This window comes from Phaethon aethereus (genome assembly GCF_964289735.1).
Source record: "Phaethon aethereus genome assembly, chromosome: 21".
NCBI classification, from domain to species: domain Eukaryota; kingdom Metazoa; phylum Chordata; class Aves; order Phaethontiformes; family Phaethontidae; genus Phaethon; species Phaethon aethereus.
Genome location: NC_138597.1, coordinates 2,133,482 through 2,150,049, shown reverse-complemented (window position 1 = coordinate 2,150,049; position 16,568 = coordinate 2,133,482). Strand labels below are relative to the sequence as shown.

Here is a 16,568-nt window from a genome sequence, read left to right as displayed (position 1 = left end):
AGACCTTGCAAAGCCTCTGGGTACCCCAAAATGGTTCTGTGTACCCCAGCTCAAGGCAAAACATTAAGCACAGCCTTCTACTGGGGGAGATTTTTCTTTTTCCTTTTAATTAAATTGTCTGAGGAAGCCAAGACACAGACAGAAAGAGACCGAGACTGTAAATAGTATAGAAAAGAAAAAAAGAGAGCGCGAGAGAACCGATTGATGGAGGTGTAAATGCCAGATGGAGCCGTACGGAGGAAGAGGAGGAGGAAGAGGCAGGCAAAGCTTCACGTTAGCTCCAGGATCACTGTTAGGGTGAGTGCCAAAACTAGTCTGAAGCCGCAGTGGCTGGTAAGTGAACCTAGGCAGGAGGAGAAAAGGGATGGGGAGTTTAGGGAGCTGTGTCTCACTGCCTGGGTTCAAAGCAAGGATGGGTCACCACCATTTTTGGGTGGCGGGGGATCTCCCTCCTAAACTTGTTATGGAGCTTGTGGGGAGTGGGCAGCAGGTCAGGGATGCTGTAGGGAGCACCCATGGGGCCCCTTTTTGGTGCAAGGACATTCCCGCTGCCAAGGGCAAGGCCTTGGGGCGATGCAAGGAGAGATCCTCTCTGCATGGTCCTTCCCTCCCTGGGGGGTTTCAGGTCAAAATACTGGTGCCACCACCACTCACCGTTGGAGTCCTCTGTTCCTCTGGGAATATTTGGGTTTTCTAATGGGAAAGAAATAGCAGAGAGAGAGTTTTATTAGTGGGGGGAGGAGAGGAGTGAGGCTTTATGGAGGGAGGGGTGACCGCCACGGTGCTGCCATACCAAAAACGATGAGCCGGGTGTGGGTGTCAGTGGAGCCCAGGGGGTTCTGGGCGGTGCAGCGGTACATGGAACCGTTGAGCTCAGCCGGCACCCGCTCCAGCACCAGCTCCTTGCCGTCGTGCTCGGTGCTGCCGTCAAGGAGCCGGCTCCCCACCCGTGTCCAGGTGAAGAGGGGCTCAGGGAAGACTTCATTCTGTGGGGAGATAGGGAGCTGTGAGATGGGTGCAGGGGGTGAGCAAACCCTGGAGCAAGGACGGGGTACAGCCGAAATGCCCAGGGGTGCACCAATCTGGGGACCATGATGCAGCTGAAGGCCACCGACCCAACCACATAAAGTGCCGGCACGGACACAAGGCTGTCCGTTGGCATGGCATTGCCCCATGGCGTTGGGGATGCTGACCTGGAAACCCTGCACCAAAATCCGCACAGTGTCTCCAACGCGGGCTCTCGTCGGGGTCATTGTGATCTTTGGGCCCTTCGGAGCAACTGCAAGGGAAGGGGACAAGAAGGGACATCAGCTGAGCGAGGGGTTCCCAGTGCCGGTGGGTGCCCTTGGCTGGGGTTAATAATGGTTTGATAAATGATTGTGGTGAGGGGGTGGCACAACGTGTGCCAGCTGGCGGAGTGGGCTGATGGCTGGGTGATTGATGGACAGGCTGACGGACGTCCAAATGATTGGTAGACAGGTAGGCAAGGACCCTGCAGGCGGATGAACGGGAAGACTGTGAGGTTGATAGACTGTAATGGGATGCATTGATGGTGAAGGACATATTTCCTAATCAAGCCCCGCTCTGCTCAGAAACAGGGGTCAAGAGCGGTCAGGTTGGTTTGATGCCATGGAGATGGGCACCTCAGAAAAGCACCCCCAGGACATAGTGGCCTTGGTGAGTCATGCAAAAGCATGGGAGACAGCAGCCCCAAAGCCTTGCTGGCACAAAATGCCAAGGACAGCCCTGTAAAGAGGAGGGGACCCCTTTTCCCACGCCAGACTTGGGGTGCCCTTGCCTGGTGTGTTGCGGGGGAGAAGTAGTGATGCAGTCAGCCATGGTGAGGTGACACCATGCTGGGTCTGCTCTTTGTTCCCAGCTGGGTCGGGGTTGTGTGGATGTCCTCCTGGGCCATGGGTGGGCTAGGACAGCCCCAGCAGCTGCCTGGGCTTTGCGTGCAAGAAGACTTTTGCAGGCTTGACAGGGAAAATGGGCAGGAGGGAGGTTGTGCTTTGCCAAAAGTGGGTGTCTCATCCGTTGTATATTCAAGAGCTACCATGGATAGGACAGGCTGAGCCTGGACGTCACTCCGGCACGACACAAAGTGACGAACAGCCACCAAAAAGCACATTGGTCTGTGGTGGTGGACACTGGTCCTTGGAAAGGGTATCTGTGCCCCAGGCTGCTCTGCACAGACACATGCCAGAGACCACGGTGGTGCACCTGGACTGCAATATCCATGAAAGCTCCGTCCCTCCAGTGTTGGAGCAGGAGTGATGGGCTGCAGGTGATTACACCATGTCTGTACCGAAAAACAGCTTTCTGTACCAAAGCAAGTGGTTTGTCTTGGTTTTCAATGCCACTTTTATTGAGAGTATATATATGATTTATATGTAGGGAGGGGGTTAATGGGGGATCTGCTGTGATGGTGCCAAAAACCTGGGTGTGGATGGTGGTGGTGAGGTGCATAAGCTGGAGGCATCTTAGGGGATGAGGAGGGCTGTAGATTTGGGCTGGCGATGTGGGGTGAGCTTTGCCGTTACAGGTATCGGAGCTACTGGGGATGAAACAGCAACCCATCAAAGTCTTGGCCCCATGGGGAGCCCCACAGAATGGACACCTACGCTGCAGAAGGTGTGAAAACGCAGGGCTGCTTAGGTTATTTTTTGGCCAGTTGTATGCTGGGAGAGGGCTTTAATGCTCAGTGGAGAGGAACAGGTAATGGAGGGCCACCTATTAATAAGAGAGCGAGCTGCTGCCCTCCTTATTAACTGACTGCCAACCTCCTGTTGACCTCCTCATTGCCACCAGCCTCCCACTAATTGAGGTGGTTCATGAGCTGAAGGAAAAGACATGGAGCACCAGCACTGAGAGGCTTCTGCCCACTGAAGCCTGAGCCAAAGACTGGTGGAAAGCCAAGGAAGTGAAGCTTTCCAGGGGATGGTGCATCATTGCTGATGCAGCGAGCCAAGTGTCTTACTTGACCAGGAGCAGAGCCCAGTCTTCATCCAGCTTAAGGGGAGGAAGGCTGGAGCAGCCTACCCAGGAGGGTGTTCCGAACCTGGGCAACACTTGTGAGAGCTCAGCCTCTTCTGAGGGGGAACCAGAAGGGAGGGGAGCCCCAGCCTTACCTGGGGGCTAGTCGACCAGCCATGGTGGGGCAGAAGTGAGAGGCCCCACTAACTACTCCATTTACCAGCTCCCATGGTCACTTGGCGAGCCAACAGGGTGACCCTGGCCTCAACTCCACCCCTGTACCACAGCTGGGGACTCATCAGCCCCCCAGGCTCCCCCCTTGCCAGCAATCCCCACTGATTGGGTGGTGATGGCCAACAAGGGTCATAGCACGTCCTCAAATCTCCTGGGACTGGATATAGATGGATGGAGATGATGTCACTATGGGATGAAGGTGTGTCCCCCCACCCCAAACTGATCCCAGTCCAGAGGACCTCCTTCAATCCTATCCCCTCCCAAAATTACATCCCATAGGAGGTAACATGAAGGGGCTACCAACTTCCTCACCCGCTCTACAGGCAACTGAGGCAAAGATCCACCAAACACCAGGTCCCCCAACAGGGTCCCCACTCTCAGCTTTAACACCCCCCTCCCTACCCATCCCTACACCCAGCACAGCGCTGGCTCCCCCACAAACCAGCCCCTCATTGTCCCCCCTGCCCCGGTCCTATGCCTCCCCCCTACATGCAAACATCCAGCCCCTTTGCACCGAGGAGGTTTCTCTCAGCACAGCCCCCCCCCCCAAAATCTAGGGCTGTGCCCACACTACCCCCCGCCGCTGCCTTGCTCTGATACCCCAGTAACCTCAGTTACCCCCTTACCAGCCCCACACATCACCCCAAACTCCCTTCGTCTGACTCAACAGCCCCCTCCCAACCCCAGCCCTGTACCAACCCAGCAAACCCCACCCTCTGGCATTCCCGAGGGCTGGGGGGCCCTCAGCATCCCCCTCTGAAGGGCCAGGGCTTGCTCCCCTTTACGGGGCACCCTGAGGCTATGAGAACTTGGGGGGCAGCAGCCCCACAGCCCCTTCCCTTCCCTCCCTCATGCACAAGGAGCTCTGCACCCCATGGAACCCAGGACAACCCCCACAAGCTCCCCTACTTCTAGCACCTAGCCCCAGCTCGCCCCCCCCCCAAAACTGTCCTTGCCCTCCTGCTCCCTGCACCCCTCCTGCCCCACATAGCCTCCACCCGTTTTGGAACCCCCCGAAACCTGCTGCCCTCACCTCTACTTTTATGGAGCCCCGGCATCACCGCATCCTATCATCATGCAGCCCTATGTGGCACCCTGCTTTGGCCACTCGGCAGCTGCCTGAAAACCCCCAAAGAAAAGCAAAAGTGCAAAAAGTTGGGGGGGGGGGGAGGGGCAGAAAAAAAAAAAAAGGGCAAAAAAAAAGTTCAAAAAATTGCAAAAAAAATTGGCAAAATAAAAAATTGGCAAAATAAAAAGACAAAAAGTGCAAAAAAAGCCAAGAAACGTCCCAAACCCCGCTGCAGCGCTTACCGAGCGTCACCTCGGACTGCATGGGCATGGAGAGTGCCGGGTGCTTCACCTCGCAGCTGAAGAGCGCCTCGTTGTCAATTTGGGGGTTCAGGGTCCAGGTGAGGGTGGCCCGCGCCTCCACCGTCCCGTCGCTGACGGGCGCATGCGTGTGGCGGAAATAGTAGATGGGCTCCGCCACGTGTACCCATCGAGGGAATTCCCGGCTCACCACCGTTTCGGGGATGGTTTCGGTGACAGGACCCCGCTCGGCCGCCAGCCCCCGCGGGGGGTCTGCCGTGGCCGGGGGTCGCCTGCCTCCCACCTCCCCTTCAGCCGCCAGCGATTTTGGCACCTTGGTATCGTCCAGGTCGCGGTGAAGGAGGTTACGGGGTGCCCAGCTCCCGGCGCCGGCTGGCGGCTCCGGCAGCGGGGTGGCCTCGATAGGCTCTCCATCCCGCTTGAAGTACACCTGCGTGGGGACAAAAGGGACGGTGAGCCCGGTGGGGACAGCCACCGCGCCGGACAGCCCCCCATCCCACCCCCTTGGGTAGCTTTGCGCAGGGCTCCTTCCCCAGGACCCCATGGGAAGGTGCTGCGGGGCAAGATTTGGGTAGCAGGCAGCGATTTGCCTTATTTTACCTCCAAAAGCAGCACAGATATATTATGTATTTTTAACATGTATTTATTTTCATGCTTCCTTCACATATACATATATATATCTGAAAGATTAAAGACCGCGGGGGCTCACCAGTGGGGCGGGCTTGCCGCCGGAGACCACGCACACCAGGGTGAAGTTCTGTGCCTGGTAGCGGCTGAAGGGTGCCGGCGTGTCGGCGGCGAGCACCGAGATGGATGTCGGAGGAGCTGCCGGGGAGTAGAGCCGGGGCGTTAGCACGGCGTCCTCGACACCCACCCATCTCCATCCCCATCTTCATCCCCACCCCGGGGATGGGCAAATGAGCCCAATCCCTGCTGCCCCCCCACCCTAAGACCCCGCAGCCCTCTCCCCTCCGGTGCCACCCGCCGAGGGGCTGCACTCACCCATCACATTGAGGAATACGTTCCCGGAGGCCAGGACCACTTTCTCCCGCGTGGCTCGGTCGTAAATCCCCACGTGACACTCGTAGGGACCGTTGTCCGAAATGCGAACCTCGGGGAGGCTGGGGGAGAGAGACAGGGCTCACCACTTGCTCCCCGCTCCATCCCGACCCCGTTTTCCCGGGGGATGCAGCGGTCAGCATCTGGATGTCAAGGCGTCGGATGGCGTTGCTTTTCGCCGGTGATGGGGATCAATAAACTATTAAAAACTGCTAAGGCTGCAGGAGAGAGCTGCGTAATGCGGTTTAGCAGCCGGAGTTTACCGGCACTGACAGCTCCTCGGGAGGGTAAGTAATTGCATTATCGAAAGGAGAAGCGTACGGGAGGTAAAGGCACCGCCGAGAGCAAGAACCCGCGAAGCGTGGGTATGAAATGCCTGCGAAACGCCGAAGTTAAAGGCTTCACGCCGCGCGTTACTGGGTGATGCAAGTGTGGTGGATGGATAGAAAACATCAAAAGCCCAAACTCAAGCAAAGCCAGAGCACACTTCAATCAATATATTATCTAGATTCTTTATATACATATATAGAAGACAGGAGAGGAAGAGACGTGCAAAAGGCTCGGTGCTGCCGGGGGTGGAAATGCTCGCGCTGGTATCGCCACTTTGCCCGTCAACAGCATCATCCCGCCTCACCGGCACCATCATCCCGCCTCACCGGCGCCATCATCCCGCCTCACCGGCATCATCATCCCGCCTCACCGGCGCCATCATCCCGCCTCACCGGCATCATCATCCCGCCTCACCGGCATCACCATCCCGCCTCACCGGCGCCATCATCCCGCCTCACCGGCATCATCATCCCGCCTCACCGGCATCACCATCCCGCCTCACCGGCACCATCATCCCGCCTCACCGACATCATCATCCCGCCTCACCGGCACCATCATCCCGCCTCACCGGCATCACCATCCCGCCTCACCGGCATCACCATCCCGCCTCACTGGCATCACCATCCTGCCTCACCGGCACCATCATCCCGCCTCACCGGCATCATCATCCCGCCTCACCGGCACCATCATCCCGCTTCACCGGCATCACCATCCCGCCTCACCGGCATCATCATCCCGCCTCACCGGCATCACCATCCCGCCTCACCGGCATCACCATCCTGCCTCACCGGCACCATCATCCCGCCTCACCGGCATCATCATCCCGCCTCACCGGCACCATCATCCCGCCTTGTTGGCTGGCAGCATCCCACCACAGCCATATGGATGGGGCAATTCCCGCTTGGAGCACCCAGCAAACCGCCTCAAGCTTAAAAATCCTCCCCTTCTCCAGCCAAACCCAGGCGTGCGCCTCGCGGGGCTTCCCCGGCCGGGGGGAAACACAGCGCTGCCTTGCCGGATCCTTTCCGAAAGCCCCTGGCCACCTTCCCGCGCCTCCTCCTCGCCGTGCAAGCCTCCTGCCAGCGCAAACGAGCCCCTGTCGAAACGAACAGTCGCTTTGGCAGCTCATTTTAATGGCTGCGACGCTTTCAACTAAGCCTCCGCCATCTGTTCCAGCCTCTAATTACCCACGTACGGAGCGGGAAATCGCCCCCGCCCTTCGTTAGCGGCACACGGGAGCGGTGCTGGCGGTTTCGGCCCCCACCAAGCTGGGGACCCTCTCCATCCCAGAGGCTGCCCCTCACCGCGAGGGACAAGCCCTTTGGGTTTGCGCACGGATTTGGGTGTAAAAATGGTCCTAATTGGGCCAGTCTGAGGCTTCTGTGATCGGCAGGGACCGGAGGGAGGGGACCCCCAACCCTGCAAAGCCGAAACGCTGCCCGTCATGTCCTTTGCGTCCTCTAAGCATTGCTGGAAATAAAGAAAAACCGATATAGATATTCATAAAGCGGCGCCTTACTTGACAAGGGTGGGTTTTTAATCAGAGGAGGGAAAAAAAAAACCCAGGGTTGGATATCTCCCGGCTTTGCTCTTCACATCTGAGCGGGCGGCGTTCAAAGCGTCTATGAAAAGAGGCGGCCCTGGCAGCCCTCTGCGCCGCGCAGATAAGAGCCGCGCCGCGCGGGATGACGCTCCGTGGGACGGCACCGACGTGACCATGCCATTAAAAAGATTTAAAAAAAAAAAAAAAAAGCACCCCCCCCAAAAAAAAAAGCTAAAAATATAGACTGGAAACAGCCAGGAAGCGACTGACCCATCACCGAACCCTTCCCAATATTTCTCCTCTTCCCCAAAGCCTGAAATAAGGCAGGACACCCCCCAAAAAAAAGCATCAAGCCAACGATTCAGAAAACAAGCTCTTTTCATGCCCTCCAAGACATAACTCCTTTCTCCCCAGGCATATTGCTGTTTTCCTCTGAAAACAACCACGTGAAAAGACTTTTACCACCAACATCCCCGGCTCCATGGACGATTTGCCGGCGCCGCGCCGACAATTACCGAGGCTTTTAAGTGCCTGGTCCTAGGGCGGCGAAATTTTCTGCTTGCAAATTCTATTAGTTCTACAACACGCTGTGAAAGGGAGAAAAATGGAGGTTTTCGAGCCAAAAAAAGTAGCTGCTTTGCCTCGCCAGGATGGTACAATGTGCTTGCTCAAGGGATACTCGTGGTCGGGATGCCTCGCTCCGTGCACGGGGGATGTTTTATTCTGGTTTAATTCCCCGACTTTGCCGGTGCTGAATCCAGCGCCAAGCAAAACCGCTGGGTTTCTGGCAGGGAAGCAAGGCTGCTGAGTTAGGGAACGTGTAATCCCTTCGTGAAGCCGCCAAAACGTCCTCTAAACAATAATTAGTCGTGTCTGAAATTTGTACAACACCCGAGCGAGCGGCTGAGTAGAGCCTGTGCTACGTGGGGAAACAAAACTCAAGGAGTGCAGCAGCCCCTGAGCATCTCCTGAACATGCCCTGAGCAACCTCTGATCATTGCCTGAGCGTCCTCTGAGCAACCCCTGAGCATCCCCTGACCTTCCTGAGCATCATCTGCGCATCCCCCTGAGCAACCCCTGAGCATTCCCTGAGCATCCCCCGAGCATTCCCTGAGCAACCCCCGAGCATTCCCTGAGCAACCCCGGAGCATTCCCTGAGCAACCCCGGAGCATCCTCCCGAGCATCCCAAGCACCTCCTGAATATCCCCTGAGCAATCCCTGAGCATCCTCCGAGCAACCCCTGAGCAAGCCCTGAGCATCCCGAGCATCTCCTGAGCATCTTCTGACCCTCCTGAGCATCCCGAGCATCCCGAGTATCCCCTGAGCAACCCCGATCATCTCCTCTCCAGCCCTGCTCTCCTGCTTTTCTCCACTCCATATTCACATCTACCCCCATGCAGCCATCTAACACACTTGCTCTTGCTTGTAACAACACACAGCTCTGAGAGTAGCAGAAAAAACAGCAAAAAAACCACCCCAAAACCTCAAATTCCAAAGAATTAGAAAGAATTTCATCCTTGCACACATGCTCATCCGACGGGACGAGCCATGCTGAGCCCATTCCAACCCATCCATGGACATTTGCAGGTGCAAAGCATCACATCACCTTGAGGAAACAGCTGTATTTTCCCCGCCGCACAGAATTTTTATTAACGAGCTTCGAAATCCGATTAGCAAATTCTAATTTAAAAAGGAAACAAAGGAACAAAAAAACCAAGTTAAAAATAAATACATCACCCCAGCCTTTTTGCCTTGAATTAAGTCTCTCCCTGACTTTTTTTTTCAGGCTCCAGTTTTGCTTTTATAACACCGACAATAAAGCGAGTGTGTAATGAGTAATAAAGCTGACACTCCTGCAAGTGATTTCGCACTTGGAAGGGAAGCAAAGACAAGCTTCCACGCCGCCTGTTTTATATATATTTTCATTTTACTTTACATTTTTTCCCCCAAGCCTTGGTTTTTCTCTGCCCATTTGCACCCCCGGCGATCTCCACTCATGTCACCTTTTCCCTAGGGACAGGCATAGGGACAGACCTCGGATATTTGGTGACGGCGCGTTAAGGGACGATAATTTCTTTGCAATGCAACGAATCCCCGGCGACGGCCAGAGAGGACGCGTCGAGTATTGCCGTAATACCCTCAGGCTGCCCCAAAAAGGGGGAAAAATTCCTAAAAAAAGGCACTAAAAGCAGATGACAGGTCGAAGGAGGCAATATCAGGGTGACTTACCGCACGGTGGACTGGTAGACCAGGTCCTCCCTCTTCCGATAATTCTCCATGTGTGAGAAATTGGTGGAGAACATGGCATCGAAGGTGAAGATCTTCTGCTTGATGGTGCCGCCATCGGTGACCTGAAAAAAAACCCATATATGAGAAGCCCGTGGTCATTTTTGTCAACGCATGAGTAGCTTTGCGCCCGCTTTTTAATTTTAAAATATTTTTTAAAAATATTTTTATCCTCCATATGTTGATTTCGAAGATGGTTATGATTAATTTTTAAATTTTGAGGTATTTGTATCAAGATATTTATTTTAAAGATATTTATTAAGATTCAATAAATATTATTTATTTATTATGAGCCCGCTGAGATAAAACGCAAAACCCGGGTGCCAACTCCTACCTCCAGCCGCTCGCCGGGCGTGTAATTTTTAAGTGGAAAAAGGCTCGTTTTAGGGAGGAATAATTTCTTCCCCGGGGCCCCCAGTGCCTTCAGATTTACCTCCCCGTCTTGCGAGGAGCAAGGTTTAGCACAAAAGGAAGGAGGAAAAGGCAGAGGAAAGCAATGCAGCTGGGAGATGGGCATTTTGGGGCTAGAACAGCTCAGATCAGTCCATCAGAGGGTTAGAATAGGCTTTTTTTTTAAAAGGCCAGGCACAGGAGAAGAGGATTTGGGGGATTAACCCCCCAAAACCAGCATCTCTCAGGAGAAGACCCCACTCCCCCATCCGACTCTTCTCTCACCACTTGGGCGAAACTCAACTTTCGCTCCAAATTTTCTTTTTTCCCCCTTTTTTTATCACAAAAAGGAAAAAAAAAAACCAACCCAACAAAAAAGCCGTCACTAAAACCACCTCTTCAAATTTCTTCGCCGAGGCTTTTTATCGCAAAGAAAATACACGTTGGCCCGGCCGCGGGATAAAGAACTGCAAGAAGAATTATCGGAGATGTAAATCCTTGGGAATGAGGGGAAGCTTCCAAGGATGCGTCTGATCTTTCCCCGCTTTTATCTGCACCCCGGGGCGGGTTTGGGGAGAAAGCGCGGAGCTGCTCCCGGGTCTAGAAGCTCTTCCTGTATCCCCTCGGAGGGTTTTCCGGGGATTATTCTGGGGACGCAGCAGAGCGGCCGCTGCCAGGAAGGATGCTCAGGGCAAGGCGACGGGGAAGCGGCGGCGGCGGCGATGCCCGCAGACCGGGACTTTTCCCGGCACATCTGGACAGACGTGGGCAAAGCCGGAAAACGTTACGTTGGATCCAAGGACGGGAGCGGAAAAACGCAGCTCGAAGCATCCCTCACGCTCGCCCCCCGGGACCCCGCGCGTCCCCCCGAGGACGCCCGGCAAGGGAAGGCACCGCAGCCCTTTGGGATTCCAGGGGGAATTCCAGGGCGGGATTCCAGGCGGCTCCTAGGAAAAGGTGCGTAGAAAACACTTTCTCTCCAGGGGTTAGACCTACTTTCAGCCTTTTCTCTGTGCCCTGGGGTCAATTTTTTTTTTGGAGAGGAGCTACATATAAAGCTGTCATTGACGCCCCGGGGGTGCGGGAGTGGCCGAGCCCAACGCTTCTGCTGGGGAGAAAAAGGGCGATAATTCGGCAACATCTTGGCGATCGCCCCAAATTACCCGCACCAAGGAGGGAAGGGGCAGGGGCAGAGGAAAAGGCACGTTTAAGGCACCGGAGCTGAGCTCCGGCAGCCCGAGGCTGCTTGCTGCATTATTTATAAACCCCAGTAAAAATCTTATTCCTGATAAAAACCCGGCAATTGCCGGAGACGTTAACCTCCTGCTCCCTCCCGCCGCCGCAGAGGCGGCCCCCCCCGCCTCTCCCCCCGGCGCTCTCCCCTCGCCGCCGGCCCGGCAGTTTGCCGTCCCCGAAATACGCCGGCACCGTCGATATTGCCGGAGCCCCTGGGCGGGTCAGATGAGCATCCGGGAGCGATGGACGGGGGACCAAGGGGGTGGAAGGGGCACATTTTGGAGGACAAAGCGGGTTGGAAAAGGACAGGAGGTACCCGTAGCACCCCGGGGCTCTGGTCCGGACTCCAACCATCCCCGTCCTGGGCAAGAGGCAAAACGTCCCGGCGAGGCTGGAAGGGGCGACGGCAACGCTGGGCGCGCTTGGGGGAGGCGCCGGGGTCTGCCCCGTCCCACGTCGCAGCCACCGGCAGAAACGCGCCACGCCAGAAAAGCCCTTTTTTAGGTTTTTTCCCCGCCTCCCTCCCCAGCTCGCTCCAGCGGCTGCGTTTAGCTCAGCTGGCTGAAATCCCTGCTCCTGGCCGAAATCCCTGCTCCTGGCCCGAGCTCGCCGGACCACTCGCTCCTACCTGGCTCAGAGCCACGCAAAACATCTCCGGCATCAAACGCGGCTTCCAAAAATACAGAGTCGTCGATTTATTTGCCCAAACCCGGACGGTTCGATCCCAGAATGAGCACCACGACCCACCTCCGTCTCCCGAAGGGCGGCACCCGTGCCGGTACCCCCTCTCCCGCATCGCCGAACCGCATGGCCGATCAAAGCGACGCCGCGAGAGGGTCACGCAATTTTGGGAAGCGCAGCCCGGGCTCCCCGCTGCCTCCCCGGAGCCGGAGCGACGCCCTCGCCCAGCGGTAATAGAGAGCTCAATAAACTGCGCCGACGCCGGTGACCTTCTCTCCCCGCCTGAGCGTGAGGAATTAAAAGAATTCCCCGTACTGACATTTAAATTATCACCGCCGAGGCGCGGAGACGGCCCCGCCGGCGCCGAGATGAATGGCCCGAGTCGGCCGTCTCGCAGGCACCGGCCCAAGATCTCTCCATCAGCGGCTTTGCTCAGCTTTCAGAGAATTTCTCTGCGGCTCTAAAACTCGAGATTGTTAATCGAGTTTTAAGTTTTTTAAACTAAAGGGGAGCAGGTTTATAAACCGGAGGCACAACCCGCCGTGAATCGGGTCGGCTTGAACCTCGGGAGAGGGCTGCAGATTTCTGGGAGATGCTTTTCCAGGAGCGAGAGGGAAGCAGCAGCGTGCCGGTGCCGCCAGCCCCGCTCCCCCCGAGCACCCCCAAACCAGCATCCCCAAACGCGCCGAGGCGCTGGGCTTTGCCAGCGGCACCGTACGGCGCAGGAAGGGTCTGTAGCAGCTTCAGCGGGTCGGGTGCCCTTCGCTTGGCTCCTCCGCCCCGTCCCCCGCTTCCCCCGGAGCCGGCGGTGGCTTTATCACCGTCACCAGCAACATTCCCCGCGCGGAGCCGCCGCCGGAGCCGCCGGCCGGGGCCGTAACGCCTCGTTTCTCCTAACGGGCCGTGGCGGCGGCAGCCCCGGCGGGGACCGTGCTTTGTCACCATCGATCAGGCGACCGGTGTAACGCGTCGGCCCCCCCTCGCCGCGGCCGCGGGTTTTGGAGCCGCGGGGCCTTGGCCGGGCAGGGACCGGCCCGATGAGCCCCGGGGGGGAGCGAAAGGCTTTGCAATCGCCGTGCGCCGCGGCGGGAGCTTAAAAACGAGCTGCCGTGTGAGGGGTGGGGAGCACGGCTGGCGGACGGCACCGGCGGTCCCGCGGGGACACGCCGGACGTGCCCTCGCCAGCAAAGGCCACGTTGACGGGTGCTGGGGAAAGAAGCGCTCGTGCGTGGGTGCGACAAGCAGTGCCCACGCGCCACGGGTGCTACGGGGAGCAGTGCCCACGCGCCATGGGTGCTACGGGGAGCAGTGCCCACGCGCCACGGGTGCTACGGGGAGCAGTGCCCACGCGCCACGGGTGCTACGGGGAGCAGCGCCCACACGCCACGGGTGCTACAGGGAGCAGCGCCCACACGCCACGGGAGCTACAGGGAGCAGCGCCCATGCGTCACGGGTGCTACGGGGAGCAGCGCCCACATGTCACGGGTGCTACGGGGAGCAGCGCCCACGCGTCACGGGTGCTACGGGGAGCAGCGCCCATGCGTCACGGGTGCTACGGGGAGCAGCGCCCACACGTCACGGGTGCTACGGGGAGCAGCGCCCACGCGTCACAGGAGCTATGGGGAGCAGCGCCCACGTGCCATGGGAGCTACTGAGAGCAGTGCCCACGCACCACGGGAGCTACAGGGAGCAGCACCCACGCACCACGGGAGCTATGGGGAGCAGCGCCCACACGCCACGGGAGCTACGGGGAGCAGTGCCCACGCGCCACAGGTGCTACGGGGAGCAGCGCCCACATGTCACGGGTGCTACGGGGAGCAGCGCCCACATGTCACGGGTGCTACGGGGAGCAGCGCCCACGCGTCACGGGTGCTACGGGGAGCAGCGCCCACACGTCACGGGTGCTACGGGGAGCAGCGCCCACGCGTCACAGGAGCTACGGGGAGCAGCGCCCACGTGCCATGGGAGCTACTGAGAGCAGTGCCCACGCACCACGGGAGCTACAGGGAGCAGCACCCACGCACCACGGGAGCTATGGGGAGCAGCGCCCACACGCCACGGGAGCTACGGGGAGCAGTGCCCACGCGCCACAGGTGCTACGGGGAGCAGCGCCCACGTGTCACGGGTGCTACGGGGAGCAGCGCCCACGCGTCACGGGAGCTACGGGGAGCAGCGCCCACGCGTCACGGGAGCTACCGAGAGCAGTACCCACGTGTCACGGGAGCTACGGGGAGCAGTGCCCACGCGTCACGGGTGCTACGGGGAGCAGCGCCCACGCGTCACGGGTGCTACCGAGAGCAGCGCCCACACGTCACGGGTGCTACGGGGAGCAGCGCCCACGCGTCGCGGGTGCTACGGGGAGCAGCGCCCACGCGTCGCGGGTGCTACCGAGAGCAGCGCCCACACGTCACGGGTGCTACGGGGAGCAGCGCCCACGCGTCGCGGGTGCTACGGGGAGCAGCGCCCACGCGTCGCGGGTGCTACGGGGAGCAGCGCCCACACGCCACGGGTGCTACGGGGAGCAGCGCCCACGCGTCGCGGGTGCTACGGGGAGCAGCGCCCACGCGTCACAGGAGCTACGGGGAGCAGCGCCCACGCGTCACGGGTGCTATGGAAGGTAACGCCGTGCAAGGGCGCTGCAGACAGCGACGCCAGCCCCGGCTCTGAGTTATTCTCCTTCTTGCTAATTAGGCTGAGCAGGACACTAATTAAAGACGGCAGAGCGCCTGCCCCCACACCCGAGGGCTCCCGCCCGTGCCCAGCGCCGGCCGCTGTACGGCGAGCGTGGGCGCGCTGCTCTCCGCCGTGGAATCGTGCCGGGCCCTCGCCTGCCACCAAAAACCTGCCAAACACCGTTTTGCGGGTACCGCCGTCGCGCCCCGGCCCCCGGCTGCGTGCGCAGGCTGCCTGCGCCCGTCGCCGCTGCCAGATGTCTGCGCAGAGCCGGCGCCGAGACTCGGAGCCTTTGCCCTTCCTCTCCCGCTGCTGTATTTTACTTTTTTTTTTTTTTCTCCAGAGCTCTGCACTGCTGCAAAAAGTAATTTTCTCCCTCCCCGTCCCTCGCTGCGGCGTGGCAGTGACCGTACACATCGGGTCTGGAGCGCGACCCCCGAGACGCCTGCGACAGGAGCCAGCTAACAGCTCGACAGCTCCGCGTCTTCCCGGACTCATTCCAAGCTCGTTTGCAAGGATGCCACCACCCTCATCTCCTCCAAGGATTTTTGGGCACCCGCCTAACGTGCAAGGGGTTCAGACCCGTGTTTGTACCTGTTCTCAGGCAAGTCACACCTTCTGGAGATGAATTTCCCGCAGAGGGGGGCGGTTGGATATTAATTAACACCCCTGCAGACTGTGCCCGTTCCTGTTTACACCTTGAAAAAGCCCCTTTGCTCACCCCCGATCTCCTCGAGCCGTCTCCGTTTCAAGTGCCCCAGAGCGGTGCCTCGTGCCGAGGAGTTTTCTGGCCTGAGAAAAACGTTGTTCCTTGCTGCCTCCCGGCTCGCTGTCCCGCGGCCACGGGGGTCCCAGGGGAAACGCCGGAGAGGGGGTCCGGGGGTGCCGGTTTGCACCGCGGCGCTTCTTGGTAGGGTTTTACCTGCCTTCCCCATGGTGAGAAGCCCCTTTAACGCCTCACAGCCTTCGGCCTCGACGTGCACGCACCCCAACGGGTTACGCACCCACCCGATGGGTTATGCACCCACCCGACGAGTTATGCACGCGCACCGATGGGTTATGCACGCCCCTCGATGGGGCGCGCGCCCACCCCATGGGTCACACACCCACCTTGAGAGGTTGTGCGCACTCTCAACTGGTTATGCGCACACCTCGATGGGTTATGCACGCTCCCAATGAGTTACGCACGCACCCGTGGCTTACGCATGCACGCCGTGGGTTACGCATGCACGCCGTGGGTTATGCGCCCACCCTGCACCTTGATGGGTTATGCACCCACCCTGACGGGTTATGCATGCTCCCAAAGAGTCATGCATGCACCCTGTTGGGTTATGGATGCACCCCAATGGGTTATGGATGCACCCCAATGGGTTATGGATGCACCCCAATGGGTTATGCACCGTCCTGAAGGGTTACGCACCCACCCTATGGGTTATGCATCCACCCTGTGGGTTATGGATGCACCCTGTTGGGTTATGGATGTACCCCGATGGGTTATGGATGCACCCCAATGGGTTATGGATGCACCCCAATGGGTTATGCACGGTCCTGAAGGGTTATGCATCCACCCTGTGGGTTATGGATGCACCCCGATGGGTCATGGATGCACCCCGATGGGTCATGCACGCACCCCGATGGGTCATGCACGGTCCTGAAGGGTTACGCACCCACCCTATGGGTTACGCACCCACCCCACGCCCTACACCAAACTGCTGCTGCGTTTGCTGCCGCACTCCCCTTCTTTTGCCTTCCCCCCCTCTCGACACCTCGACGTTGCATCCCTGGAGCAGCTCCGCAGCCTTAAGCTCAACGAGTTCGCTCGGCTCCCTC

General features: G+C 58.6%; 1 protein-coding gene across 1 annotated transcript in view; it reads right to left on the bottom strand.

The window, feature by feature from the left end:
* Nucleotides 1-269: 269 nt before the first annotated feature.
* IGSF21 (immunoglobin superfamily member 21) overlaps nt 270-16,568 on the bottom strand; it is a gene marked incomplete at its 3' end in the record, with an annotated part of 39,400 nt that continues 23,101 nt past the window's right edge. Inside the window, exons 3-10 of the mRNA XM_082009453.1 lie at nt 9,702-9,823; nt 5,542-5,660; nt 5,249-5,364; nt 4,522-4,969; nt 1,194-1,279; nt 794-986; nt 655-693; nt 270-343 (exon numbers count right to left, since the gene is read on the bottom strand). Of these exons, the coding sequence (XP_081865579.1) occupies nt 270-343; nt 655-693; nt 794-986; nt 1,194-1,279; nt 4,522-4,969; nt 5,249-5,364; nt 5,542-5,660; nt 9,702-9,823 (1,197 nt within the window). The remainder of the gene's footprint in view (nt 344-654; nt 694-793; nt 987-1,193; nt 1,280-4,521; nt 4,970-5,248; nt 5,365-5,541; nt 5,661-9,701; nt 9,824-16,568) is intronic.